Below are 25,931 nucleotides of genomic sequence, written 5' to 3'. Positions count from 1 at the left end.
CCCTTGGGTCTCTCCCAGCTTCCTCACTGTGCCCAAAGCAGATCCGCCTAGAGGGACAGGAACACAGGGCATGGCGGGGGTGGGGGGTGGGGGGGCCGACTCTGTCTGGCATGAGTCTGGCCCCTGGGAGGAGGAGGAAAAGGAAGGGCCATCAAAGTGCCGCAGCCTGGCCTGGGTCTCCCATGCCCTGTGTGAGACAGATTGAGCCTCCCCAAGGTGTGCCTCTACTCTGCCTCCCAACTCACCTGGGCAGCTGCTGGCCCTTGTCATCAGGAGCCAAGGACCCAGTACTGAAGGCTTTATGTATTTTGGCTTAATACTCACATCGGAGGAAAGGTCTCTCAGTGTTCCCAAGTCACAGAGGAGGAAATTTACATGAAATGGATAATTCAGGCTTTTCTGGATATGTTGGGGAGAGTGGACCTCACAGGCTCTCCTCCCCTGTGGTGGGGAGACCTGGGGCAGGACCAGGAGGATCCCAGTCTGCAGTCACTGGCGCGTGGTGTGTGTGGGGGCGTTGGTGACTAGGACTGTTTTGAGAGCTGCCCCTGAATTCATGATTTACCACAATTTACCCCGAACACAGCCTCTGAGATGAGGAGTGACCATTTCCCCACTAACAGGGCTAAAGCAGGGGTAGGCCCTACAGTCCCCACAGGTGTGCTTAGGTGCCCCCACCTCTGGGCTGCTTCCTGAAGTGGAGGGCCTCCAGAGCTCCACCCAAGCCTGCTCTCCATTGGCTCTTCCTGCTGTTGGGGCTACTGGCTCTTTGTTGGGACTCCTGCCCCAAGTCGTCCAGGGAGGGGTTAGCCTCTAGGTCACTCCCCTGAAAGTCACCCTGGCCTGGACAAAGGGCCTTTGTGGATCTGTCCCTCCAGCGGCTCTCTAACCTTCCCTGCACACGGCCCAGGCAATGAACTCCTGCTGACAGAGGCCTCAATTGCAGGGTGCCTTTAGCCCAGCTGTCACGCTCTCCCCAACCTCCGTGGGGCCATGCTGAGGGGCTGGCCCAGCCGGCTGCAGGGGGGGCAGACACTTCTCCCCTGGAAGACACAGAGAAGCTGGGGCCTTCTAGAAGGGCACTAAGGCCCCCTTCTCACCCCATCCGTCGGCCCCTGTTCACACCCCCAGCAACCCTGGCTCCTTTCCCTCCTGTGCCTCTCCATGGCCCCCAGCCTCACCTGGCCCGTGGACACCTGCCTCCCCCTTCCCCGCCAGAGCTCCTCACTAGCTCCTATGAAATCTGCTCAATTCCCAGCTCCCATGGCAGCGACAAGGCCCTGCATGTGCTCCCGCCCACCTTTAGATCTCTCCTCCCACCACCTTCCCCAGGTCCTGTGCCACTGGCTTCTGCCCATGCCCACCGCCAGCCTTGGCCTTGATGGCCTTCCTCCACTGAGTCCTCATCCTTCAGGCATCTGCCTAAGTGTCACTCCTCAAGGAGGCCTCTGGGATTAGCCACTCCCTGTTCGTGGTCCCCACCAGAGCTTGTCAGTGGACGTGTTACTGTGACTCCCTTGTTTTCTTTTTTTTTTAAGATTTTATTTATTCATTCATGAGACAGAGAGAGGCAGAGACACAGGCCGAGGGAGAAGCAGGCTCCCTGCGGAGAGCCCGATGCGGGACTCAGTCCTGGGTCTCCAGGGTCACGCCCTGAGCCAAAGGCAGGTGCTCAACCGCTGAGCCCCCCGGGCGCCCCAACTCTCACCGCTGACCACTGGACAGTGAGCCGGGGGGTCAGGGACGGATCTCGGGCCCCGCCCTGCCCAGCGCCCGGGCCAGGACTTGGAACAGAGCAGACGTCCGCACAGACAGGTGCAGGTGACGCACGAGCGCGCGGAGGCTGAGGCTGCTCCCGACGGGGACGTGGACAGCGCCCCCAGGCAGCCCCGGGAGCCCCAGGCCCGCGCCGCCGGCTGTGCAGGCCCCGCCCCGCCCCGCGGCCCCGGCGCCCGTTGCCATGGCGCCCGTTGCCCGGGCCGACCCGGGGGACCCAGGCCCCGGCGCGCCGCGCTCTGTGCGCTCACCGCGCCGCCCCGCGTTGCCGAGGCGCCCGTCGGCCGACCACAGGGCGCGCCCCGCCGAGGGCACAAAGCCTGGCCGCGGGCACGCGGGGCGGTCGGAGCGGAGCGATGGGGGCGTCCCGGGCCGCAACACGGACTTCGCCCCGGCCGCAGCCGGAGACCACGGCGCGGCCGCGGCGCGGCTTCCACAACACGCTGCTCTTCTACTGGAGGAAGCGGGAGCGCCGCCACGGACGACGCAAGCCGGGCTCGGGACGCGGACTGAAGCCCGGGGGCCCGGCGAGGACCCGGGTCGCCAGCCCCGCGCCCGCGCCCGCCCGCACCCCGGCCTCGGGCTCGGCCACCTCTCCGGCGCGCTCCGCGAGCCCCGGCCCCGGCCCCGGCCCCGGCCCGGCACCCCCGCCGGCCGCCGGCCCCGCCCCCGGCCCCGCCCCCAGCTCCAGCCCGGCCTCCGCGACTGCGCCTGCGCCCTTGCCCGGCTCCTGTGGCCGCGCCCTGGCGGCGGCGCGCGCGCTGGCCTGGAGGCCGACTTGGAGGCCCCTCTGGAGGCCCAGCTGGCCCGGCAGGCCTTGCGCAGGCAACATGGCGGCGCCCGGCGAGCGGAGCCGCTTTGGCTGCGGGAGCCTCTTCTCCTTCCTGCCCGGCGGCGCGCACTCGGAGGTGATGGACGACCTGGTGACGGACGCGCGCGGCCGGGGCGCGGGGCGGAGAGATGCGTCCGCCGCCGCCTCGGCCCCGGCGCCGACCCCCGAGCCTCAGGTCGCCGAGGACCCTTCCCGGAGGCGGCCCTGCCGGGCCTGCGTGGACTTCAAGACGTGGATGCGGACGCAGCAGAAGGTCAGATGCCCCCGGGGAGCCCGGCCTGCAGCCTTTCAGCCGCTCGCGCGCGGGGTCGCGCCGGGGCGGGGCGGGGGAGCCGCGTGGGCGTCGTGCCCCGGACACGACCTGCCCTGACCCTTGGTCGGCCTCCGCCCGCAGCGGGACGGCAAGTTCAGGGAGGATTGTCCTGAGGATCGCGAGGAACTGGGCCGCCACAGCTGGGCTGTCCTGCACACTCTGGCCGCCTACTACCCCGATCTGCCCACCCCAGAACAGCAGCGAGACATGACCCAGTTCATACATTTATTTTCCAAGTTTTACCCGTGCGAGGAGTGTGCCGAAGACATCCGGAAGAGGTGAGTGTGTCTACCTTGCCTGTCGGCGGAGCTGTCCCACCTGGAGCCTGGGGCCCCTGCTGCTGTCATAAAGGGGCAGCGGTGGCCGTGGCTTGCCCAGAGCAGGGGCCAGCTAAGCCGGCTCCTTTCCCCTCAGAGGCCCAGCTGCCTGGGGCTGCTGCTGAGGGCTGCTTGCTGGGCACTGCTGCTGTCGCAGCCAGAAGGCTCCTGGTGGGGCTTCACCTACAGAGGCCCCTGCTTGGAACTCCTGGGGGCTCCAGCAGGTGGATGAGTCCACTTTGCCTGATTTCTATAGCAGGACTGTATGCTGCATGTAAGGCTTGAGAACCCACTGCTTTTGCTCCCAGGAGCCACCTTTCTTTCACTGGGAAGCACAAGGGCTGTTATTTGGCACCCACAGGTGTTTCTGGCCTGGATGCGGGGCCTAGGGCAGCCCTTGCCATTTGAACCTGGGCAGTTAGAACAGGTCTCTTGCTAGGCTGAGGCCCAAGGGCCCCAGGTGCTAGCAACAGGTCTGGTTTACAGTTATGCCTTTGTGCTGGCGCCACCCCTTTCACACACTGCCCTGGGCCAGGGATGCTGGGTGAGGCTTCCTGATTGTTACAAGGTTGTAAAGTTGCATGAGGTTATAAAGTTGCATGACGAGTGCCTTAATGTCTTGGGTCTGCTGAGCTCCATAGATAAGGGGTTGAGCAGGCCTAGGAGTGGGCCAGTGGTGGACAGAGCAGGATCAGGCCTGTTCGGGGCATGCCTACCTCTCAGAGCATGAGGGGGCTCATGGGTGTAGCTGGCAGCAATACCCAAGCTCTCCTCCCTGGATCCAGCAGGCAAGTAGCTGATGGGGTAGGGGCAGTGGGGCCACTGCCTGTCCCCATCATCACATGCTTCCCTCACACAGGATATGCAGGAACCAGCCGGACACGCGCACTCGGGCCTGCTTGACCCAGTGGCTGTGCCGCCTGCACAATGAAGTGAACCGCAAACTAGGCAAACCGGACTTCGACTGCTCACAAGTGGACGAGCGCTGGCGCGATGGCTGGAAGGATGGCTCCTGTGACTAGATAGTGGCCAGCAGAGCTGTGGGACAGCAGCCCGGGCCTGTGGGCAGCCTGGCCAGAGGGGGATGGGGCACTCATTAAAGTGCATCAGAGCCAGAGCCTGTTGTGTCTCAGTTGGATCGTCCCCAGAGACTGCTCGTGGGGCCCTTTCCTCTTAGGTTTGTAGTCAGAGCAGAGGTGCCTGCTGCAGACACCTCGACGGCCCTTCCTCAGCCAAGGCCCCGCGCGGCTGTAGGTGAACGAGAGGGAGCAGCCCAGGCTGTGCCTTACGTTTGGGATATGGTGTCCTGCTCACCCCACACCCCGGTGCCCGCTTCCCTACACAGGAATGTGACAGGCCTCCTAGGGCTCCCTGTCCTGCTCCTTGAGGTAGGCCATTGTCTCCCAGCCATGACCGTGTAGCAAGGGCCAGCTCCCAGGCTGTAACTCTACAGGCTGTGTGCTGTTTGCAGTTCAGAAAAGAGGTCTGGGGGTTGAGCTCTCCTCCCTGCTCGGTGTCTACAAGGAAAGCACAGGCAGGCTGCTTCTCTGACGGTCCACCAACGCTGCTGCCCGCCTTCCATCCAGCACATACCTGTACCAGGCCTGTCAAGAGGCTTTGTGGGACCAATATCAGAGCTTGAAACCAAAATAAAATGATGGAGGAGTGGCCAAGGGCGTGGCTTCGGTGTGTTTTGTGTCAAATTTGCGGCAGTGGACAGGGCTTGCCCTTGCTGCTCCAGGCAACAGCTTCCATCTGTCCCAAGTTCTGCTCCATAGGAGGAGGGCAAGGTCCCAGTGCAGAGGCAACCTGGGAAATCCCAGGAACAGCAAGGAAGCCTAGTGCTGGAGCTAAGGGAGGGTCAGAGGTGAGTGGGAGGTCAGATGGTACATAGTCTTCAAGTGCCCCACAAGGACTTTGTTTTAATACCTACCTCCTGGGATCCCTGGGTGGCGCAGCGGTTTAGCGCCTGCCTTTGGCCCAGGGCGCTATCCTGGAGACTCGGGATCGAATCCCACATCAGGCTCCTGGTGCATGGAGCCTGCTTCTCCCTCTGCCTGTGTCTCTGCCTCTCTCTCTCTCTGTGACTATCATAAATAAAAAAAAAAAATTTTTAATACCTACCTCCTGTGGCAGGAAAGTCGTGGAGGATTTGGAGTAAAGGAATGGCAAGGTGACTTCCGGGAGGGACGCCTGGAGGGCTCAGCGGTTGAGCGCCTCCCTTTGGTCCAGGGCGTGATTCCAGGGTCCTGGGATCAAGTCCCGCATCGGGCTCCTTTCAGGGAGCCTGTTTCTCCCTCTGTCTGTGTCTCTGCCTCTCTCTGTGTGTCTCTTGTGAATAAATACAATCTTAAAAAAAAAAAAAGACTTCTGGCAGGTTCCTCTGGCTCCTGAGCTAGGATGAGGCAGGAATGGGTGAAAGCAGGGAGAGCAGGCACCCTGTGGCAGCTGAGTGGGGAGCTTGCCCTAGGGTGGGTCAGAGCAGAGCTGCCAAGAGAAAGAAGCCAGAGTTGACTGTGGGGTTCAGGCCCTAGTGGCAGGAGGATGCTCTCCGTCCCCTGGAGAACGCTATAGGTGGAGTGGGCAGAGGGCTGACCTGCCTTCAGCTTTTGGGCCTTCCCAGATCTGCTCAGCCACACCTGCTCCCAGGCTGGGCTCCCAGCCGGAATGGCCCAGCAACTGTACGTATGCCCCATCAACGGTTCCTTGGCACCTTCACCCAACTGGTGCCGCAGCAGTTCTGACTTCAGCAGGGCCTCCCCAGGGAGGACAGTGATGCAGAGATTGGAGGCAGGGAGCAGCCAGCAGAGAATTGTTCCTCTCCACCCTCTCTTGATGGACTGTGCCCAACATGTGGCCTTCTTCTGGTCTCTCCCAAGTCACCTGCTAGTGGGAGAATCAGCCAGCTTCTCTAGGGAAGCTGTGGTTGGCCCAGGAACACCGCCTGGATATGCTTTCCCTCCTGCCCTCCCTCACTTCCCTCTTTCCCTTAACTCTGGCTTCCTGGATGTTTCACCCGCCCCCCCCCCCCCCCCCAATCCAGGCTAAATCAAGTGGGACCGTAGTCTGAGATGAGGTTTTGGCTCAAGCTGTCAGCACGCAGACCAAGGGCGTGCGCCAAGAGGAAGGAGAAAAGCCCCAGGATCATGCCCTGGGGCCTCCAAAGTTTAGAGGTTACAGGAGCTCACAGGTTGGACCAGAAGAGAGAACCCCAAAAGGGTAGTGAGAAAGGGCCGGTGACATAGGGATGTGAAGAGAGGATGACCTCCAGAAGCATTTCCAGGAGCGTGGGAGCGTCAGAATTACCCCTGGGACTAAAGGGGCAGTGGATGCTGCTGAGGACAGGCTGGGAGCTATTCCAACAGACAAGGGTGACAGCCTGGATGCACAGTGTCCTGGCCTCCGGAGTGGCACCTCTGGCCATACCTGCCCTGAGACAGGTTCACGGGGTGGACCAGGTGTCACCTTCTGTCCCAGCTCTTCACTCCCCAGTGTGATGGAAGAACTCGGCCAGCTGCCTATTCATGGAATGAAGACCGGCTAATAACAATCCCTACAATCCCTACCTTCCACGGGGGTGGGGGGGTGGGGGTGGTGGTGGTGAGGGGGTGGCGAAGTGCCTAGCACTGCAAACTCCCAACAATTGCAAAGTTTTCTGTCAATGCCCTGGACAGAAACAGCAGTCATCTGGGACCCTGCCAGGCTGGCCAAGAAGGAGCACGAGGGAGGGACCCTGTCTAACTTGGGCTGGGGGATCTGCAGAACAGACCCAGTGGGGCCCCAGCTTGGCCAAACGCCACATCATCTCTCCAGCTTCTTCCCACCCCTGGCCCCAAAGCAAACGGGCCGGAAACAAGTCCGCTGGGGAGACCCCGGAGTGTGAAGGCTGAGTGAGCGCCCTTGGAATGACCGAGAGTAAGCGGCAGAGATGTCCCTACCCCCCCATGCTGGCCTGCGGGCCCTGGCCTCCGGGACAAGGGCCTGGGGGGCGGGGGGGCAGAGGCCTTCCCCGCCCTGTCAGGGAGGCTAAAACCCTCTGCAGGAGAGGCCGGCGGCACAGAGGGGGGGGGTCACAGGGAAAGGCCCAGTAGCCGCTCTTCGGTCCGAGGGAGTCGGGTTCCCGTCCCCCGAGGGTGGCGGTGCAGCTCCGTCACCCTTTCGCTCCGCGGAGGGCCCGGCGCGGAGGGGCGGGGCGGGCCGGTCGGGGTCCTGGGGCTGCAGCGGGGCCCAGCGCAGGGGCCCGGGAGGGGCGGTGCAGGCGGGGGGCGACGGAGCCGCGGGCTCAGCCCCGCTCCAGCAGGTGGGGGGGCGGGGGGCGGGCCCTGCGCCGCGCGGACCAGTGGGCGGGGGGCACCGGCTCGGCCCCGCCCCGCGCGCCCCCGCCGCGGTCGGCGCGCGCTCTCGGGCGGCAGCGGCGGCGGCGGCGGCGGCAGCGGCGGCTCCGGCAGCACCCGGCGGCCTCGGGCGGGGCCGGACGGACAGAGAGACAGAGGGCGCCGGGGGCGCGCGTCCCTCCAGGGCTGGCCATGGAGGGAGCCTCGTTTGGCGCGGGCCGCGCGGGGGCCGCCCTGGACCCCGTGAGCTTCGCGCGGCGGCCCCAGACCCTGCTGCGGGTCGCCTCCTGGGTGAGTGGCCCCGGCCCCCGCCCCCCCTCGCCCCCGCCGCCCCTCGCCCCCATCCTCGCCCCCATCCTGGTCCCCGCCGGCCCCTTCCCCGCCGGCCCCTCCCCCGCCGGCCGCAGGTTGGGGTGACGTCACCGGGCAGGGCGCGCCCACCTGCGGATGGGGGGGCCGACGGCGCCCGCCGGGACCTTGAGAGGTCACCGGCCGCCGCCCCCGCCTCCAGTCCCCCGAGGTCTGACGCGGCCCCCTGCCTCCGCGCTCGCTCCGTCTTTCCTGTTCTCACGACCTGGAAGCGGACACAGGGGCGGGGACGCGAGTGGGCTCGAGCTCTGCGCCGCAGCACGCGGAGGGACCGTGGGAGCCGAGGGGAGCGGGCGGCGCTTACACCGGCTTCTCCCGCACACACGTTCTCCAGGCTCCTTCCAAGGGAGCTGGCCCTTTCCCAGGCCTTCCAGTTACAGTTGTGTGTGTTTGGGGGTTGGGGGTGCCCTGGGATCCCCCGGGCGGGGCAGCAAGAAGGGGCTCTGCACTGGGAGGGCTGCCTGGGGGAGGTGCGGGAGGGCCAGATTTGGGGACAGCCCAGACGACTGGGGCATCCCTAGGCCAGGTGGCCAGCTCCTCCTTCCCCCCACCTCCAGGAGGTGGGTGAGGAGTCTGGGTTTTATTTAGCCAGTGGCACCTGGTGTCCACAGGACCTACGCCCTGGTCTTCAGGAGAGAGATGCCCAGGGTGGAGCAATTAGGAAGTAGGAACCCTGTGTTCTGGTGCCAGCTCCGCTCCGACCTGTGGACCACTCTGGGCGGACATGTCCATGCCCTGCACCTGGGCTTCCCTCTGACACCATCTCAAGGAGCTGGAGAGGGAAAGGAGAGAAATGAAGTTGAAACTGGAGGTCTTTTTTTAGAAACATGGGGCTGTCCAGAGTTGAAGGAGCAGCATCTGGTTTAAAATGATTGTGGTCCAGAAGCGCCTGGTTGGCTCAGTCTTTCGAGCATGGGACTCAGGGTCATGAGTTCAAGCCCCACATTGGGCATGGAGCCTACTTTTAAAAAATAAATAAAGTGTAAAATGACTGTGTTGCACCATTTACCTGCCTTACACCCCTTGTGGTAAGGGGATGCTAAAGTTGACTGAACCCCGGAGGTCAACAGTATCACCTTTCTTTTTTTTTTTTAATTAATTAATTTATTTATTAGAGAGGGAGAAAGAGAGTGGGGAGGGCAGAGGGAGAGTGAAAATTTTGAGCAGACTCCCTGCTGAGCTGAGCTGAGCACGGAGCCCTAACTCTGGGCTTGATCCCATGACCCACAGGATGACGACTTGATCCGAAATCATGAGTCAGGCCCTCAACTGACTGAGCCACCCAGGTGCCCCAACAGATCACCCTCTGAGCCCAAACACTTATGGTGCGACACTCAGTCGCTTGGGCTGTTATCCCTTGGGTGCTGGGTGGGCATTATTTTCCTGGCCCCAACACTGCATGCACTTTACTCGGCATGTTAGGAAGCAGGGCCCCACAGCTTCCAGGTGCTAGGGGTGGGTTTGGTGCCGGGCCTGGGAGACAGTTGTGCCACCTCTTCTCCGCCCCTCCTCCCACAGCGCCACCCGCTGGAGCCTAGAATCACTGGTCCAGGTGAAGCCTCGTGTTCCTACTTCTGGAGGGGCCCCGCACAGGACCAGTGACCCAGTTTGAATGTCAAACCCATCTTTTATCAGCCAAATGATTTCGCTAATTGGGGCCCCACCTCCCCATCATAAAGGGGATCACAGTGAGCCCTTGTGGTTTGGGGGGAGGATTCTACCAGGAATGCAGGTCAATAAGAGGTTTTTTTTTTAAAAAAAATAATAAATAAAAAAAGAAGAGGTTTTAAGCATAGTGCTGGGCATAGTAGATACTCCATAGGACATGCGATCCATAATGTTTAAGTGCGCGGGGGAGGGACTGAGGGAGGGGTGCCCCCGAAGTCCCCGTCCACAGATGGGCCCCGCGCGGCAGGGAACGTGGAGACCGGCTGGAGGGCATGAGCACCGCGGTGGGTGACAGCGGGAAGGAGACCCCCGCGGGGCCCTGAGCGCCGCCCGCCGCCCGCAGGTGTTCTCCATCGCCGTCTTTGGGCCCATCGTCAACGAGGGCTACGTGAACACCGACAGCGGGCCCGAGCTGCGCTGCGTCTTCAACGGGAACGCGGGCGCCTGCCGCTTCGGCGTCGCGCTCGGCCTCGGGGCTTTCCTTGCCTGCGCCGCCTTCCTCCTGCTCGACGTGCGCTTCCAGCAGATCAGCAGCGTCCGCGACCGCCGCCGCGCGGTGCTGCTGGACCTGGGCTTCTCAGGTGGGCGGGGCGGGGCCTGCCGCGCGTGTGGAGGCGTGGCCGGCGGTGGGCGGGGTTTCTGGGCTCCGCGGGGGCAGCGCTTTGCCGAGCGGGGGGGGCGGGGCTTGCGCGGGGCCGTGGTCCGGGGCGGGGCCTCGGCGCGGGCTCCCCTGACCCGCCGCCTGCCCGCAGGGCTCTGGTCCTTCCTGTGGTTCGTGGGCTTCTGCTTCCTCACCAACCAGTGGCAGCGCACGGCGCCCGGGCCCAGCACGCTGCAGGCGGGAGACGCGGCGCGGGCCGCCATCGCCTTCAGCTTCTTCTCCATCCTCAGCTGGGTGAGTGCGGCCGCGGGGCCGGGCCGGGGTGGGGTGGGCGGGGTCGGTGCTGGCTGACCCGGGCTCCCCCTCAGGTGGCGCTCACTGTGAAGGCCCTGCAGCGGTTCCGCATGGGCACGGACATGTCGCTCTTTGCCACGGAGCAGCTGGGCACCGGGGCGGGTCAAGCCTACCCCGGCTACCCGGTGGGCAGCGGCGTGGAGGGGACGGAGACCTACCAGAGCCCTCCCTTCACCGAGACTCTGGACACCAGCCCCAAGGGGTACCAGGTGCCTGCCTACTAGTGGCTGGCAGGCCCCCACCAGGGTTCCACGGCTGCCACCAAGCCAGGGTCCAGGGTTTCCCGGGACCCCCCTCAAGTCCTCCTGGCCTAGCGCCAGGGACAGAGAGGGTGGCCACTGAGGGCCGTCTGGGGCCAAGAAAGGGTAGCCCCCAGGGTGCCTAGACTGCCCCCCACCCCACATTCCCCCTGTCCCTTTAGTCGCTGACCCCAGGCCTGAGGTCGGGATGTGCAACCCTGGACATGTGTCCTCCAGCCTAGTGGATCAGCCTGGGAGGGGGCCATTTCCCTGGTGAGCCAGCTAGCCTGTGGCTCACCTGTCCACCCTGGGGTTAGGGGTCTCGCTGCCCTCTGTAGCTAGGGCGGGGGCTGGCCCCGGGAGCACGGGCACTGTTCTCACCCCATGTCCCCCGGGGCCATGACCGTCCCTGCTCGTGTTGTGGCGGTTCACCCCGTGGGGCTGTGTGCACACTGCCCGGAGCCTCCAAGCGTTTGCTGTCACAGGCTCACTAGAGTAGCCTGGTCCCGGTGATGTTGTGATTGTGGTCAGGTCTTCGGGCTTCACCTCATAGTTCCCTGCAAGCAGCCCCGCTGTCCGTGGCCCCTGATCCTGTCCTGACTTGCCTAGGCCCAGGAGCCTGCCCGGGTGTGGGCACTTTTGGCTAGGAAGGCACAACATGGCTGCATACAGGCCTGGGCACCGGCCTTCTCCACCCCAGCAAGAAGGTCTTGTCCAAGGGAGGCTTAGGACACCTGGGGACCTGGCAAAACAGGCCCCTCACAAGGAAGGAGGCCTGAGGTTGCACATGCCCACCATGCCCTGGACATGGCCCATCTGTGCAATCCCTTTTTCCCTTGGCTTCCTGGACCAGCCCCTCAGCACCCTGCCCTGCACTCAGTTTTAAGGCGCAGCCTGAGGTTGGGGTCCCTCTGTATAGCTGACTACTCATGCATTGCTCGAAGCTGGCTTTTCACATTCTGTCAATACCAAATGCGGTTGCCACCTTCCATTCTCGCAGACAGGCGCCTCCCTGTGGAGTTGCAGTTGGGTGACAACCCTGTACATTGTAGCATAGACCAATTCTGTGTGGGTATTTAAGTGAACATGTTTACAATTTTTGTATATATGGATCTTTCTCTCCCTCTTCTGAAAGAGCAATCCGTGATTGTGTATCTTCAGTGTCCCATGTTTCAACTGCAATTTCTTTACAATAAAAGACTGTGAGTTTACCTGGCACAGACACTGCTTGCAGAGTCGTTTCTACCCCTGCCCCGTGGGTGCCCAGAACCCAGGAAGGGGCAGCAGGTGGAGACTGGGCTGATGCCCTTCTTCTGAGGGTCCCTGAGGCCCCCACCACACATCCCCCTGCCGTGCCGCTGGACAGCTCAGAGTAGACTCTGAAATGCTGGGGGAGATGCCCATCTCTCCTGTTGAGAACAGCAGGAGGATCATTTCCTGTTGCGGCACATGTCTCGGCTCCTTCCTCAGTCCACCAGTTGAGCTTCATCCCACATTCTTCAAGGATAGTTTTATTGGGAACATAAATGTCAAGTCCTGTTGCTTACAGCTTTGAAAGGATTCCAGCATGCTCCTTTAGGATCCTGTACTGTTGACCATTACTGTTTGTATTTCTCCGTAGGCTATCTGCTTTTTCTATTTGGTAAAATGTATTAAGGTTTTTTTTTTTTTTTTCCTGAGTTGTGTTCTGTCGAGATGTGGCTTTTCTTTTCTTTTTTTTTTTTTTTTTTGAGATGTGGCTTTTCAAAGAATTATCCTAGTGTTTTTTTTTTTTCTTTTTTGGAACAACCGTTTAAGATTTTATTTATTCATGAGAGACAGAGAGAGAGGCAAAACACAGGCAGACGGAGAAGCAGGCTCCTGCAGGGAGCCCAATGTGGGATTCAATTCCAGACCCCGGGATCACACTTTAAACCAAAGGCAGGTGCTCAACCACTGAGCCACCCAGATGTTCCCGAACAACCATTTTTAAGTAATCTCCACATTCAATGTGGGGCTTGAATTCACAACCCAGTCTGTGATCAAGAGGCACACCCTCCTCCGACACAGCGCACTGGGTGCCAAGTATGTGTTCAGTTTTCTTTCTCCATTGCGCGGAAATGCGGTCATTTCTCCACACATCACCACCTTGTTTTGGGACCCCAGCATGTGCTCCGTGCAGCTTCCAGAGCCGTTCCTCAGCCAGCTAACTCAGCCTCTGGAGATTTCCCCAGCTTCGTCTTGCTTGCTTCTGAACCCAGCTACTGGGTTGTTTTTGTTTTGACCAGTTATTTGCTCATTTCTAAGATTTCTAACTAGTTAATAACATCCTGGCTGAGGGCAAGCGGCCTGAGAAGCATCCCTGGGGCTGGAATGCTGGCTTTGCCACATCCAGGCAGGGCTGTCTTGGGGAAATGTTCCAACTTGTCTGTGCCCCAGGCCCCTCTTCTGTAGTTCCAGTCACGGGGGTGGGCGGAGGAGCCGGGCCGGCACACGGGCAGCCCCGAGCAGGGCTGGCACACAGCAGGCACCGCTTCAGTGCTGCCTCGTGCGACTGTGGTCCTTGCTTCGTCAAGAAGAGCTCGTTTTCAATGTGGTCAAAGACATACCCCATTCTCCCGATTAGTCTTCTGTGGCGCTGGCTGTCCTCGGGTCTGCAAAGGCAGGGGGACAGCTGCAGGTGCCACTGGTAACCCAGGGAAGGCAAGTGGCTCTACACGGCCCAGTGGAGGGTGAGGAGGGTGAAGGCTCTCGTGTGCGGTTGGGCCGAGCCCGGCCATCACCCACCATCACCCATGAGCACCGCCGCGGTCCCAGGCACAGGCAAGCAGCGCCACGCACCCCCGGCCCCTCATCATCATGGGTCCCCCCTTCCTCACGTGCAAAGACATGTTTCTTCTCACGTAAGGACATTTCCTTTGCCTTATTTGGATGTGGCTAGAACTGTGTCTACAACTGTTTTTAAGATTTATGTGTGTTTAGGGCAGAAAGCAGCGATTTCTCTGGTCCCCTTTCAGAATACGGAGTCCAAATAGTTAAGCGCCCATTATTTCCTGCAGAATTTCACATGCTCGTTCCACTGCTTCTGAAGTGCTCTTACCTGTGAGAGCTCTTTACTAGTCTGCGGGTGCAAACCTTGAGTCTGGGGGCTCCCACGTCCTGGAAGGAGGCTTTTACTGGGGACATGAGCACAGGGCAGACATGGCTGTGTCTATTCCTGGAAGGCCCGGGCAGCGCCAGATCTCCAGGACCGGGCCCCGGGCCCAGACCGGCTGCCGCTTCCTGAGGGCAGAGCTCAGCTGCCCAGCTCTGCGCATGACTTGTCCCCCACCCCCGCTGGCCCTGGCTGCCCACCAGAGCCGGAGCGTCTTCACAGCGCCGAGTCCTCCGGGCTCCAGGGCGACCTGGGAGGGCAGAGAGGCTCAGAACACCAGCTCTGTGCATTATTGCAAAATAAATTTATTTGAAGATACACGGTCTTATAAAAGGTCAGAGGCAATTTGAGATCGCAGATTCAGTTTGTCTCATACAAAGATTCAACTTCAAGTAGCACAATTTTGTGTCTGCTTTTAATCCTGAACGTTCTTGAATCACGAAAAGAGCCAACTGTTTACACAACACCCTCAACATCTGACGCCAGCACTGGTGGGCCTGCAGCTTCTGGCTCCCTGAAGAGGGCTGCTGTCGCCACCGGCTCTGATGGGCACAGATAGGTTCCCGCATCCCGGCCTTTCCCTCCCCTTGCACCTTCCAAAAGCATGAGAATACAAACCAAGCCCAGCCCACCACTGAGGCAGAGGTCTTCGCCCCGTTCCCAGGAGGAAAGCGGATGCACTCCTACGCGGTGGTGTGCCGACAGGACAGGGTGGGCCCTCCTGGCGACCCCCGGTGGGCGGGCTGGCTGAGGGGCCTCAACAGGCGGCCTCACCTGGCTGCGTGACAGCCCGGAAGGAGGAAGGAGGAAGGAGGCTCGTGGGTGTGGCAGCTCCTGCCCATGCTGGCAGCAGCTACGTGAGGATCCTGGCAATGGCTTGCAGGGAGGGAAAGTCGTTGTCCTGGGCGGCGTGCAGGGCCTGGTGGCTGCTGACGTCACCGTGTGCGAGCACCTGCTGGCAGGTGGGGCACACACAGCAGTCCAGGCCCGCCCCCCGGGGGCCAGCCTGCCATGCGTTCTTCTTGCTCTTCTTGGCCTTGGTGCCCGGAGGCCTCTCCCGGCCTCGGAAGTGCGTGTGTGCGGAGAGCAGCTCCTGCTGCTTGGCTGTGTCAGGCAGAAGCACCAGCAGCTCGTTGAAAATCTTCTGGAAGTTCTCCCCAAGCAGGTCGCGACAGCTCTTGTAGTACTGGGCTGCAGAGATCACGCCCTGCCACCCAGAGCCAAAGCCAGTCATGCCCAGGCCAGGCCCGAGCCCCCATGGTGGCCACGCCGGCCCCCCACACCCCTGCCTGGCTGACCTGTCGGAACTCCCCCGAGTGGCTCTTGAACTGGCCAAAGCGGGCCTCGTCACTCTGCAGGAAGTCCTTGATGGACTGGATGAGCTGCAGGTTCCTCTCCCGGAAGTTCTCGGGCACCAGGTAGGCCTGTGGCACAGGTGTCAGCCTGGGCCTGGGGGTCGGGAGATGGGGAGGAAGTGAAGGCTTACGGCTTTGGGGTGGCCCCAGGTGAGGGCACTCCCTGGCCTCCAGGGCACCGGGCTGGGCAGCCCACCCACACTTACGCTTTCGTGGTGGTGGCAGTGCTGGGGACACAGGCCAGGTGTGGGCTAGGCAGGAGGCCCGAAAAGCCAGGGGGTGGCTTGCTGACCGGGGGCACCAGGCCAGGGGGAGGCGGGGGTGGAGTGCCCTTTAGGAGCACCACAGCATTGAAGCCTGCAGGGGACGGCACAGCGACACCGGGCGTGAGTCTTGCTGGCTGAGCAGGGCCAGCCCTCTGGCTCCCACCTCCCACCTACTGCTCCCCAGCCCCCCAGGCCAGGCTTCATCCACAAGCCACACCTCCGCCGCACCTCAGCCCAGGGCCTCAGGAGGCCAGAAGCCAGCACGTGCTCCCTGACAGCAATCCTGGCCTAGGGTGACTCACTCCCCCGCCTCCAGAAGGCACTGGGATCGCAGGGGGCCAAGAGACATGGAGGGTCAGTGGGCGGCTCCTAGCGGTGCCACCAGGCTTCCAAGGCAGCTGATCCACCATGCAGTGGCCCTCTCGCTGCCTGCTGGCCGGGGACTGCCCCCCAGCACAGCCCGAGGGAGCACCCCCTCCCAGATGCCCAGGAGCAGGCCAGAGCCAGACACACGTACCTGGGGGAGGGGGCATCCTGGGGGGGCAGGGCACTCCGAGGGCTGGGAAGTCCTCCTGGGCTGGGGGGCAGGGGAGGGGCCCCAGGGGCCGCGGGAGCCCAGGAGGCTCCTTGGGCGTGCTGCGAGCTGGCGCGGGCCCTTCCGTGTGTCCATTGACGATGAGGGCAATGGGCCCCTCGGCTCTGCCGGTGGTCGTGGCGGGGACCTGCTCAGCCCCCAGAGGCCCGTCTCTGTCGGGGAGCGGCGGGGGCGGTGATGCGGCCCCTGGCTTCTCTGAGCCCACCTTTTTCTTCTTGCCGACCTTGGTGACGGTCTGGGTAGAGGCCAGTGCCAGCAGGGAGGACACGGCGACCGTGGTGGGGACGCTTCGCAGCTCCTGGGCCGTGAGCCCGCTACGGCCGTCCTCCTCCTCCTCGGAGGGCACCGGCCCGCCCTTCCTGCCGCCCTTGGCCCCCTTGCCAGCCTTCCTGGGGGGCTGGGTGCTCCCGCCAGCAGCCTGGGCCCCCGCACTGGGATGCGCCACCTTCTTGTTGCCGCTGCTGTTCCAGGCAGAGATGAGGCTGGTGGGGGCAGTGCTGGGCTTGGAGGCGGACACCAGGGCGGGGAAGTCATCCTCCTGGAAGGCACTCCTGCCCCTGGCAGGGACCGGGTAGGCCAGTGCGAGCCCCAAGGGGCCCAGGGCTGCCGCAGCGGAGCTCAACGAGGAGGAGGTGGAGGCGCAGAGGCTTGGGAAGTCTTCATCCTTGAGCTTCGAAGAGGGGGCTGGGAGGGTGCTAAGCCCGGGAGGGGAGTGGCGTCAGTGCCTGTGGGCCCTAGCCTGCCCCACACCCACCCTGTGGAGGAGCCCCGCACCCTCACCCCAGTTCCGCACGAGTGTACCTTGGAAGGGTGGCCCCCGTGGCTGGGCTGGTCGTGGGGAGGCCCTCTTGGCTCACGGAACCGTTTGGTGAGGCTTCCTTGAGGCCTACGAAACGCAAAAGGACCTGCAGTCAGAGCCGTGTCCAGCGGGTTGGAGTAGCCCGCCCAGGGTGAGCCCAGGCTGTCCGTGCAGGCAGCATGCTGGCTGGGAGCCGGCCGCTCACCATCCAGGCGCTCGCCGGCAGAGCCAGCTCACCTGGACCTTCGCCCTGAGTCCGGGCTGGGCGCAGGGGGCCTCGGAGCTCCTCGAGCCCCCGCAACCCTGCCTCCTCGTTCTTGGGCCTGCCGCCCTCCTCCCGGTCCTCACTCTTGCGTTTCTCCTGCTGTGGCTGCTGCTGCTGCTGCGCGGCCACCGAGGCCCGGATGGCAGCTGCCACTTCCCGGTCCTCTTCTTCCCTGGGAGGGGGAGGCCTTCAGGATGGGCAGGGCCTGGGACGACGGTGGTGCGCCAAGCGAGGAACTGGGGAGGGGCCTCCCCCACCCGCCCCAGGCCTGGGCCCCCGGAGCTGTCCTGGGGCTTTATAGCCAGGGCCAGCTTGCCCTCGCCGGCAGGAGAGCGGCCACAGTAGGACTCCCGAGCCAGCCGGACTCAGGCTGGGGGCTCCCGGGCAGCACGTGGGCCCAGTGCTTGGGGGGCCGGGGGCCGCCATCTCACCAGATACTGGGGATGGCACCTGGCCTGAGCACGTGCTTGCAGCACGAGTGTTTCGTGACACAACCACAACGAACCCCCAGCGACACAGGCCCCTCTCTCCATCCCCGCCTGCAGGGTCCTGCTGTCCTGGCTCGAAGTAGAGAGAAAAGGAGGGAACGTGGGCTCACTCAGGACACTACACGGGCCCTGCCGCCAAGCCAGGGACACCAGACAGCCAAAGTCCCCTGGTCCCCGTGTGTGGTCCCAACCCAGCTGCCGGCCGCCGCCACCGCCTCAGGGTGGTGCCAGAATGTCAGCAGCACGCAAATCCTCCCACCTCTTGTACCTCCAGCTTCCGCGCCGGCTCTGCTGGGCTCCGCGACCGCTGGTCCGGCCTGAACGGCCCTGGCGGTTGTACCTGTCCACCTCCTCATAGTCCTCGCCCCCAATGACCCCTGTGGCCGGCACACAGCCTGTCACAAGCCAGACCGAGGCCAGTACTCCAGCGCGCAGAGCCGACCTCCCCACCCCCAGGGCACGACCCCCACACAGCAGGCACGCAGCCGTCCTCCCAGCCCAGGGGCCCCCACCCTGCACCCCCGGATGGCAGGGGGCACAGGGATCCCTGGGCTCGCAGCCTGCTCAGACGCTCAGGGCGCCTAGGAGCCAGGTGATGCAGGCTCCACAGGCTCAACACGCGACGGGTCAGACGGGGACCCGGGTGTGAGTCTGCAGACCGCGGGGCGGGGGGGGGGGGGAAGCCTGGGGGCCCTGCTCGCCAGAAGGGAGGCCCTGCTGGCTCACCCTCGCTCCGGCGCGAGTGCCGCGGGGCGTAGCTGAACTGCAGGTCGATCTGGCGGTTCTGGCGGGCCTCGGCGCGGCTCCGGCTGTGGCAGGCCGTCCTGTGGGCCTTGAGGTCAATCTCGGTGCGGAAGGCGTGGGTGAACTGCTCCGAGCTGCAGCGGCCCTCCTCACACAGGAAATGTTTCTCCCGGAAGTGCTCGCGCAGATAGGCGTAGTCGCTGGGGGGGCCGAGGTGTCAACAGGAGCCCGCGGGGCCCCGCCACCCCAGCCTGCAGCCCTGCCCAGCCTGCTCTGGCACCTGGGGCCCGCGCCCACCTGTAGTAGTCCTGGGCCCCATCCGAGTCACAAAAGTGGCAGAAGTAGTGGTCGCGGCGCAGGTGTTTGAGCAGCTCGTCATTGTCCAGGTAGCGCTCGTCACAGAACTTGCAGAGCGGGTGCCCGCGGTGTGACGTGTCGTCGGGGTCCCCCTGCATGCGGTGCCGCGCCAGGTCCTTGCGCGAGTACCATTTGCGCTCGTACGTGAATATCTGTAGGAAAGAGGGTGCTGGGCACGGGCCAGCCCCTTCCCGCGGCCCCACGACAACAGGGCTCCCTCAGTCTCCCCCCACTTCTGGCCCCTGCACACACACCAGGAGCACCTCCCTGCCTGGCCCGTGTATGAGACAAGAGAGCTGGCGGGGGACACACGAACACCCAGGGGCCCAGATCCCATGCCCGGCTCTCCCCAGGGCGCACCTTGAGATGTTTGAGGCACAGCTTGCAGCAGAAGAGCTCATGCTGCTTCCGCATGTGCTGCTCCAGGTCCCCAAAGAGGCCGAATGGCGGCAGCTCAGGGCACTGTGGGCACTCATGCTGAAGCAGCTGCCTGGAGAGACACCGAGGCCCCCCGACCCCGCAGGTACTCAGTGTCGCCGCCCAGAGCGAGCCCTGGCACCTCCCACCGCCCCTGCATGCACCCCAGGAGCAGGAGCCAGGTGGACGGGAGCTCCAACCACAGAGCCAGGGCTGCTCCTGGTCAGGACCCAAATCCCACAAGGCTGCAGGATGCACACAACGGGGCCTAACCGGGGGCCACTCCCTCACCTGGAGGAGGATCATGCCCGGGACAACAATACCCTCAACAGGGCTTCCTCACCACGGGTAAGAGCCCAACTCCCAGGAACTCGTGTGCGCCTCACAGGGCCCAGAGAGCAGGCTCTGTGCCCACACCCGAGTGCTTTCCCTGAACTCCCCCGCTGCTCAGTCTCTCTGCCACCCCAGGAGAAGTGCTATGAGCATCTCTGTTCTAGGAGGAGACCGAGGACAGGCCCTGACCTGGGTGCCGCCCCCTCACCCACCCGGGGCTGGGCCCATCCCCAGCAGACCGCTGCCCACAGGCCCTTGGGAGCCCGGGTTGAGGATCCCTCTCACCTGTATAAGGCAAAAACTTTTCCATCAGCGAAGTAGATGTCATACTTCTTCTCGTGCTGCAGCTGGTGGAGCGGGATTGTGGCAAAGGCAGGAAGCTTCTTCCCAAAGACTACCTGGAACCAAAGTGAGATGGGGCTGGTGAGCAGGGCCATGGACGCCTGGTGAGAAGGCTGAGGCGGGCCCCCCGCAGGCAGCGCCCTCTGCCAGCCTGGGCTGCTTGCGCTCCTCTCCTTACCTGCAGCACAGCCACCTGGGGTTAAGGGAGGGGCGGGGCACGACATAACACCCAGCTTCACCACCAGGGGGCAACAGGCTCCCCACTCATCCACAGCCCTACCAGAGGAATGGAGGTCACTGCCCCGGAGCAGTGACCCCCAGGGCAGTGACCCCTGGGCGGGTAGCGACAGAGACCACATGGTCTGGCAAACCAGGGCTCAATCACATGGGTGCTGACACAGGGTGGCTCTCACGAGGCGGAGGGAGAGATGCGGTCCAAGAAGCAGCAATGGAAACAATGCCACCCGGACAAGCCATGTGACGATGCGTCAAGGCCTAGCCACCCCGTCCACCTGTGATGCCACGGGAGAGGGGGTGCCCCCACAGGACTTGGTCACAGCCCCTGGCCGCCTCCTGCCTGTTAACCAGCTGTCAGAGGTGCCGACACCTGTGCAGCCTGGCTGTTTCCCAGGGGTCTCAAGCACGTCCAGGTACAGCCCGCCATGCTGCCCCTGTGCACAGGACCCTCTCACAGGCTCAGGTCTCCCCTCTGCGCCAGCAAGGGCACTGCTCCCTCCAGGGCTCCCTCCCCTCTGCCCCCCCCCCCCCATTCTCCGTCTCATCCCGCCCAGTCTGCACCTCAGCTCAGAGTCCTCATCTTGGGAAGGGTCATGTCAAGGTCATCCCTGCTCTGTTTAGGCTCAGCTAGGCTCCGCCAGGGAGGGTGTCTGGGATCAGAATGGCCATGAACTTGGGAAAGCACAGGCCGGCTGGCGAGAACGGGTGGACACCCCGCCCCCCAGCTGCAGGATGGTTAAGACTGGTTTCCTGGACGTCTGAGCAAGAAGCTGGGGAGTCAGTGTCCACTTCTGATGACACAATGGGGAAGAGCTAGCTGACCCCCAAGCCCCCCACAGGAGCCCAAGGGAGGCAGCATGGTCCAGCCACACCCATCTTGGGGGATGGAGGAGGATGAGCAGTGCCCCAGCACGCCTTTTGTCCCGTCATCATGTCCGGGCAGAGTAAACGGACCCTGGCCCTGGGCGGACTTTGGGTGGGTGCCTCACTGCAGCCGCGCTCCTGTGGTTTCCCTCCCCCGGGTTTGTTCCCCAGGCCCTGGGACCTCTCACTGGCCTCTCCTCCCAGGGCCTGCCCTCCCACTGCCCACAAGGGTGCCTTTCCAGTCCCCACCCCAGGTCCTACTGCTTCTTGGGGGTGGGGGGAGCAGTGAGAGGGCCAGGTCCACAGGCACAGGGCCACGCTGGCTGCTGGTGCAGGTGCTGCTGGCCGACCACAGATCACCCGGTCTGCTGTGGAACCGAAGCTGGGACTCAGGGCCCTGGTTGTGCTGAGGCCACACAGGCAGCAGATTTAGGAGCCCCAGTGCCCGCCCACGAGGTGGCTAGACAAGCAGCCTGCAAGGGAACCCCCAGCCAAAAAGCATCCAAGTCCAGGCGACTCAGCTAAGGAGCAACTTCCTTCCCAAAGGAAACCCGTGCAAGATGCCACTGTTACCACTGTCTCTGTGGCTCCAGCACCTTCCTCTGAGAGGTCTGCTCTGATCCACCTTGTGGGGGTGTCACTGTGGGCACCCTCTCTGTGGACCGGGGTGGGGTGCACTTTTCAGGACGGACCGCCAGGCTGCTTGCGCAGCAGTCTGATGGGGCGGCCAGCGCTAGGCACACCTGAGCCAAGCCAGAAGACGGGGACACTGGGTTGGCTCAGAAAGGGATGGGAACCACAGCAAGAGGTTGAGGAAAGGAAATGCACAGAGGTTCAAAGCTGAGTTTGCCTGAGAAAGAGGGCGGGAAGGCTTGGAGCTGGTGGGCGGGAGTGAGGAAATGCTAACAGCCCCTCCTAGACAGGCTGTAAGACCAGGACTGGGCCTCAAGGCCTGCACCGGTGTCCAGCCCAGCATTGATCAGACAAGAGGATGGCAGTGCCACTTGGTGTGGCCAGCATCCCTGCCTCTGGCAGAGGGTGAGATGAATGGCGAAACCGAGTAGCTGGACAAGGACCAGGACACGGTGGCTCAACCAGGGATCCAACCAGCAGAGCCCGAGACCCACCCACCCTGGTGACCACGCTGATGGGAGAGGGTTATGGATCCGAGGACAGAAGTACAGGCCAGGCCTAGACACTTGAGGATGGGCCATCCTGGGAAGCCCCTGGGTAGACCAGGAAGTGGATGTCCAAAGGGGTAAGGGCACCCCTCGGTGGGCCCCAGAATGGGTGGGCCAGTCCTGAAGAGAGGGAGAAGGAGATGGGATGACAGCCCTGCTTGGACCCCCACAGGGGTGGGTGTGTGATCCGGGGCTTTGTTACTGGCTGCTCCCAGTACACAGTGGGCGCTCGCTAAGTGAGTGGAAGAGGGGATGGGCAATGCCAGCAGTGACCACTGGCAAGAGTGAGCCGGCGGTGAGGGAGGGCAGTGAGGGCCCCGCCTAGGAAGCACAGGCCCCAGGGGAGCCCGGGTGGACCAGGCCGGTGGGGAGGCGCCCTGACACCAGCAAAGCAAGAATGGTCAGCGGTCCCGCCCCCTGACCTGCCATCAGCCTCCCCTCCCACGTCTTGCCTGTGAAGTGGAAGGGAGGCCTGACTAGCTCGGACACAGCAGCCCGGGCACACCTCTGTGACACAATGGGCATCGGGGCAGGGTAGAGAGCAAGACTGGAATCTTCCGTCAGAAGAAAACAGACCGTGGGCAAGGTGAGACCAGGAAAGACAGTGGGCGGGGGGCCTGACATTGATCTTGACGGGGAGCCGGCCTGGCCTCCACCCCGAGCACCTGCTGGGCAATCTAGCTCCATCTGGCTCCATGCCTGACCAGCAGCTGCAGGGCTGCTCTGCGTCTGCTCTTTGCAATGAACGCCTGCCTCACAGCGGGCACAAGCATCCCTGAGTCGAGGCGTAGGCCTGTTCCACGCAGCATCTTGGCATGCTTTCCTTGTGGTTTTAACAAAGACTTGGTCCCATAAGAGAGAACAGGACAGAGGCAGGGTTCAGGGGCTGGCAGTAGTTGTGGGGTTCCCTAACGGACACAGGACACTCAGAAGACAGTGCAGAACTCAGCAAAGGAACACGGAGAGCTAGGGTGGAGCTGCAAGTTCAAGAGTGGGAGGGAAGCAAGATGAATAGAGAGACTCATCATCTCTCAAAGTTCCCAGGACACCCTCCCGCTGCCCAGGAATTCAGGCCAGGCCCAAGAGGATGCCAGAATCGGCCAGAGGCACCCAGTGCCAAAGTACACCCCAGCGGGAGCCTGCTGACAGCTCATGTCAACACCCCCTTGCCACAGAGCCCTGGGAGGGTGTGGGACCCACAGGGAGTGAGAGAGGCCAGACGCTGGCTGTAATCGCCACGCATAGGTGTCTGCTCACCTCCCAAGTGAGACTTGCAGCCCCGGCCTTCCTGGAAGAGAACTACAGGTGCACTGGGAAACCTGGCTCTTCCAGAGTTAGCTCACGCCATCCAGGATGGGCCGGCATGGCAGCCTCTGGCAAAGCTAGAAGGTGCTCACTCAGCCACAGGCCCAAGGTTTCCCGGACGACTGCACCCCAGATCTCTCCCAGGTCCGTCTCTGGCCACCCTGTTAGGCTGACCGTGTCTCCAACTGTCTTTTCCTGATAAAGCACAGAGTAGGTGTCCAAGGAGAGCTCGTGGAATCAGAGCGTCACCCTGGCTCCCCTACCACGAATGCCTACCCAAAACAAGAACAAAAAGAAAGAGATGAAACAAAGAAAAAAAAAAAAAAGAAAAAGAAAAACATAAGTAAAGAGACCTTGTCCCCAAGAATGCCATTCCTGCGTCACTTCTACGAAGAAGAAAGCTTCCCTGGCAGATGTCAGGAGCCCAAGCTTTCCACGAACAACCAGAGGAATCTCCCAACGCTGGAAAAACACATCTCAAAGCAAACCTGGGGTCTGCGGGCCCGGTGCTCGGAGCCAGCGGGTGGCATTACGGGGAGGAGAAGGGGGGACAGCTCCGGGGCCCTCCGACCCCCTCCAGGGCTTCCGAGTCCGGGCAGGGTAGGCAACACCCCCAGCCTCTCTTGCAATCGGCAGGGAGGGGGGAGAACTTCACAGCAGCACTTTTATCCCGATTCTCAAGAATCCTAAGGAAACCTCGAGGGTCCCGCCTCCCCCTCGGTGGGCAGGTCTGGGCGCCGCGGGCCGCACGAGGTGGAAGCTGCAGCGTCAGGAGGGCCCGGCGGCGACACCTGCGGGGCCCGGGCACCCAGCTGGGCCCTCCGCCTGCAGGGCGGCCGCCCCGGGCTCCGACCCACGTCCCCCCTCCCCCGCCAGGGCCCCAGGAGGCAAAGCCCCCAGACGGGCAGGTCCGGTTGCCGCTGCGCCCAAGCCCCTTCCCAGGCCCGGCGGGAACCGTCCCCGTGCGGAGCGCTCCCTCCGCGAGCCGGCGAGCCGGCGGCCCGGCCCCGCGGGCCCCGCCGGACACAGGAAGGCAAAGTCCCCTTCCGGCCGCGCCCCGCGCCCGCCCCGGCGCCCGAACGCGCGGCCCCGCCGGCCCGACGCACCTGGCGCAGCTCCTCGCGGCACACAGCGCAGTAGCGCTGCTCGCACAGCACCCGCATCTTGGTGGAGCAGCGGCAGCACACCGGGTGGTCGCAGCGGCCCAGCGCCGTGGCCTCCAGGTCCCCGCAGCACAGCACGCAGCTCCCGCCGCCCCGCTCCGGCGCCGCCGCCGCCGCCTCCAGGGCCGCGCGCGGCCCCTCGCCGCCCGCCGCCGCCGCCATGGTCAGGGCTGCGGGCCCCTCCGGCCGGCGCGGCGCGGCCTGGCTCCCAGCGGGCCCGCCCCTTCCGGCTACGTAAGCGCCCCGCCCAGCAACGGCCCCGCCCGGCGGATGCGCGCGCCGCCACTTCCGGCTCGGAGAGGCGCGGGCTGGGGGCGCACGGGTGGGACCTTGGGGCTGGGGGCGCAGGCGGGGCTGCGGGGCGTGGGCGGGACCTCGGGGTTGGGGCGCGGGCTGGGGGCGCGCGGGCGGGACCTCGGGGCTGGGGGGGCGAGGGCTGGGGGGACCGAGGACTTGGGGGGCGCGGGCGGGACCTCCGGGATGGGGGGACGTGGGCTGGAGGCGCGCGGACGGGACCTTGGGGCTGGGTGGGGGCGCCGGGCTGGGGGCTGTGTGTGACCTCGGGGCTGGGGGCGCGCGGGCTGCGGGGGGGCGCGAGCTGGGGGGTGAGGACTGCGGGCGCGGCTGGGACCTGGTGGCGAGGGGAGCGCCGGGCTGAGGGCGCTAGGGTTGGGGGCGCGGGCGGGACTGCGGGCGCGGGTGGGCCCCCCGGCGGGGAGCTGCGATGAGGAGGCGGTTCGGCGGGGGCGCGGGCGGGGCGCTCGGAGCGTGGCTCCCCTCTGCCGGGCGAGGGCCGGGCGCTCGGCGTGGCTCAGTGTAAGTGTGCTCCTGCACGGCGGAGGTGCTATTCCGCGTTGGTCTGAAATGCAGATTTAAGCCGGCGTCCTGCTAAATACAGCTTGCTTAATTGCTAAATATAGCCGCCATGCGGGGAGCCCACCATTCTCTCCAGCCCAGACACAGGCCTGGTCACCAGGCACGCCTTGCGCCCCAGCCTCCCCAAATAAGAACTTCTGCAAATCCTTATCAGAAAAGACTGTTTTGGTGACATCCATCTCTGAGCTGGGGACTATCTCCCTGACTTTGATAGAAAAATCATGCAGGGAACGTATCCTCTTCCCTGGGCACACCCAGCTGGGCTCTGGGGGCTTGGCGCTGGGAAGCATAAGGCAGGTTTGTGGAGTGGATGTTGGTGAATACTAGGCTCCCGGCCCCTGCAGCTGTTGGAGGGCTTCCTCCCTTCCTTGGGGACCAGGCACACACCAGACCTCCCTCTGCCATCAA

The 25,931-nt window shown here is 63.7% G+C and overlaps 3 protein-coding genes across 5 annotated transcripts; 2 read left to right on the top strand and 1 right to left on the bottom strand.

The window, feature by feature from the left end:
• The first annotated feature begins 2,519 nt into the window (after positions 1 to 2,519).
• GFER (growth factor, augmenter of liver regeneration) lies at positions 2,520 to 4,355 on the top strand. The gene is made up of 3 exons (XM_041746952.1): positions 2,520 to 2,861; positions 3,003 to 3,199; positions 4,098 to 4,355. The coding sequence occupies exons 1-3, from the start codon at positions 2,607 to 2,609 to the stop codon at positions 4,258 to 4,260; spliced, it is 615 nt and encodes a 204-aa protein (XP_041602886.1). The 5' UTR covers positions 2,520 to 2,606; the 3' UTR covers positions 4,261 to 4,355.
• Positions 4,356 to 7,638: 3,283 nt separating this feature from the next.
• On the top strand, positions 7,639 to 12,023 carry SYNGR3 (synaptogyrin 3). Its single transcript, XM_041746830.1, has 4 exons — positions 7,639 to 7,863; positions 9,953 to 10,190; positions 10,362 to 10,504; positions 10,579 to 12,023. The coding sequence occupies exons 1-4, from the start codon at positions 7,765 to 7,767 to the stop codon at positions 10,786 to 10,788; spliced, it is 690 nt and encodes a 229-aa protein (XP_041602764.1). The 5' UTR covers positions 7,639 to 7,764; the 3' UTR covers positions 10,789 to 12,023.
• A 2,202-nt stretch (positions 12,024 to 14,225) lies between these two features.
• On the bottom strand, positions 14,226 to 24,866 carry ZNF598 (zinc finger protein 598, E3 ubiquitin ligase). 3 transcript variants are annotated; one of them, XM_041749873.1, is made up of 12 exons: positions 24,591 to 24,866; positions 19,841 to 19,953; positions 19,166 to 19,295; positions 18,746 to 18,957; positions 18,431 to 18,648; positions 17,964 to 18,081; positions 17,189 to 17,388; positions 16,954 to 17,038; positions 16,075 to 16,847; positions 15,498 to 15,648; positions 15,235 to 15,385; positions 14,226 to 15,143 (listed from the first exon to the last, which is right to left on the bottom strand). In XM_041749873.1, exons 1-12 carry the CDS (start codon positions 24,807 to 24,809, stop codon positions 14,790 to 14,792), a joined length of 2,724 nt encoding a protein of 907 aa, XP_041605807.1. In that variant the 5' UTR covers positions 24,810 to 24,866; the 3' UTR covers positions 14,226 to 14,789. The 3 variants fall into 3 exon arrangements, with proteins under 3 accessions (XP_041605807.1, XP_041605808.1, XP_041605809.1); XM_041749874.1 differs by having other exon boundaries at positions 17,973 to 18,081; positions 24,591 to 24,865; XM_041749875.1 differs by lacking the exon at positions 24,591 to 24,866 and adding an exon at positions 23,973 to 24,495.
• Positions 24,867 to 25,931: the final 1,065 nt, after the last annotated feature.

Source organism: Vulpes lagopus, chromosome 3 (genome assembly GCF_018345385.1).
Source record: "Vulpes lagopus strain Blue_001 chromosome 3, ASM1834538v1, whole genome shotgun sequence".
Taxonomy (NCBI): Eukaryota; Metazoa; Chordata; class Mammalia; order Carnivora; family Canidae; genus Vulpes; species Vulpes lagopus.
This window is presented reverse-complemented; position numbering and strand designations above follow the sequence as displayed.

Bases quoted from the DNA above. Each gene is read 5' to 3' on its own strand.
- SYNGR3 (XM_041746830.1), top strand. From the start codon at position 7,765: ATGGAGGGAGCCTCGTTTGGCGCGGGCCGCGCGGGGGCCGCCCTGGAC. The intron at 7,864-9,952 runs GTGAGTGGCCCC...CGCCGCCCGCAG, and splicing joins TGCTGCGGGTCGCCTCCTGG to GTGTTCTCCATCGCCGTCTT. The intron at 10,191-10,361 runs GTGGGCGGGGCG...GCCTGCCCGCAG, and splicing joins GCTGGACCTGGGCTTCTCAG to GGCTCTGGTCCTTCCTGTGG.
- ZNF598 (XM_041749873.1), bottom strand. From the start codon at position 24,809: ATGGCGGCGGCGGCGGGCGGCGAGGGGCCGCGCGCGGCCCTGGAGGCG. The intron at 18,082-18,430 runs GTGAGCCAGCAG...TGCCGGCCACAG, and splicing joins GCACTCGCGCCGGAGCGAGG to GGGTCATTGGGGGCGAGGAC. The intron at 16,848-16,953 runs GTACACTCGTGC...TCCCGGGCTTAG, and splicing joins ACGGGGGCCACCCTTCCAAG to CACCCTCCCAGCCCCCTCTT.
- GFER (XM_041746952.1), top strand. From the start codon at position 2,607: ATGGCGGCGCCCGGCGAGCGGAGCCGCTTTGGCTGCGGGAGCCTCTTC. The intron at 2,862-3,002 runs GTCAGATGCCCC...CTCCGCCCGCAG, and splicing joins GGATGCGGACGCAGCAGAAG to CGGGACGGCAAGTTCAGGGA. The intron at 3,200-4,097 runs GTGAGTGTGTCT...TCCCTCACACAG, and splicing joins GCCGAAGACATCCGGAAGAG to GATATGCAGGAACCAGCCGG.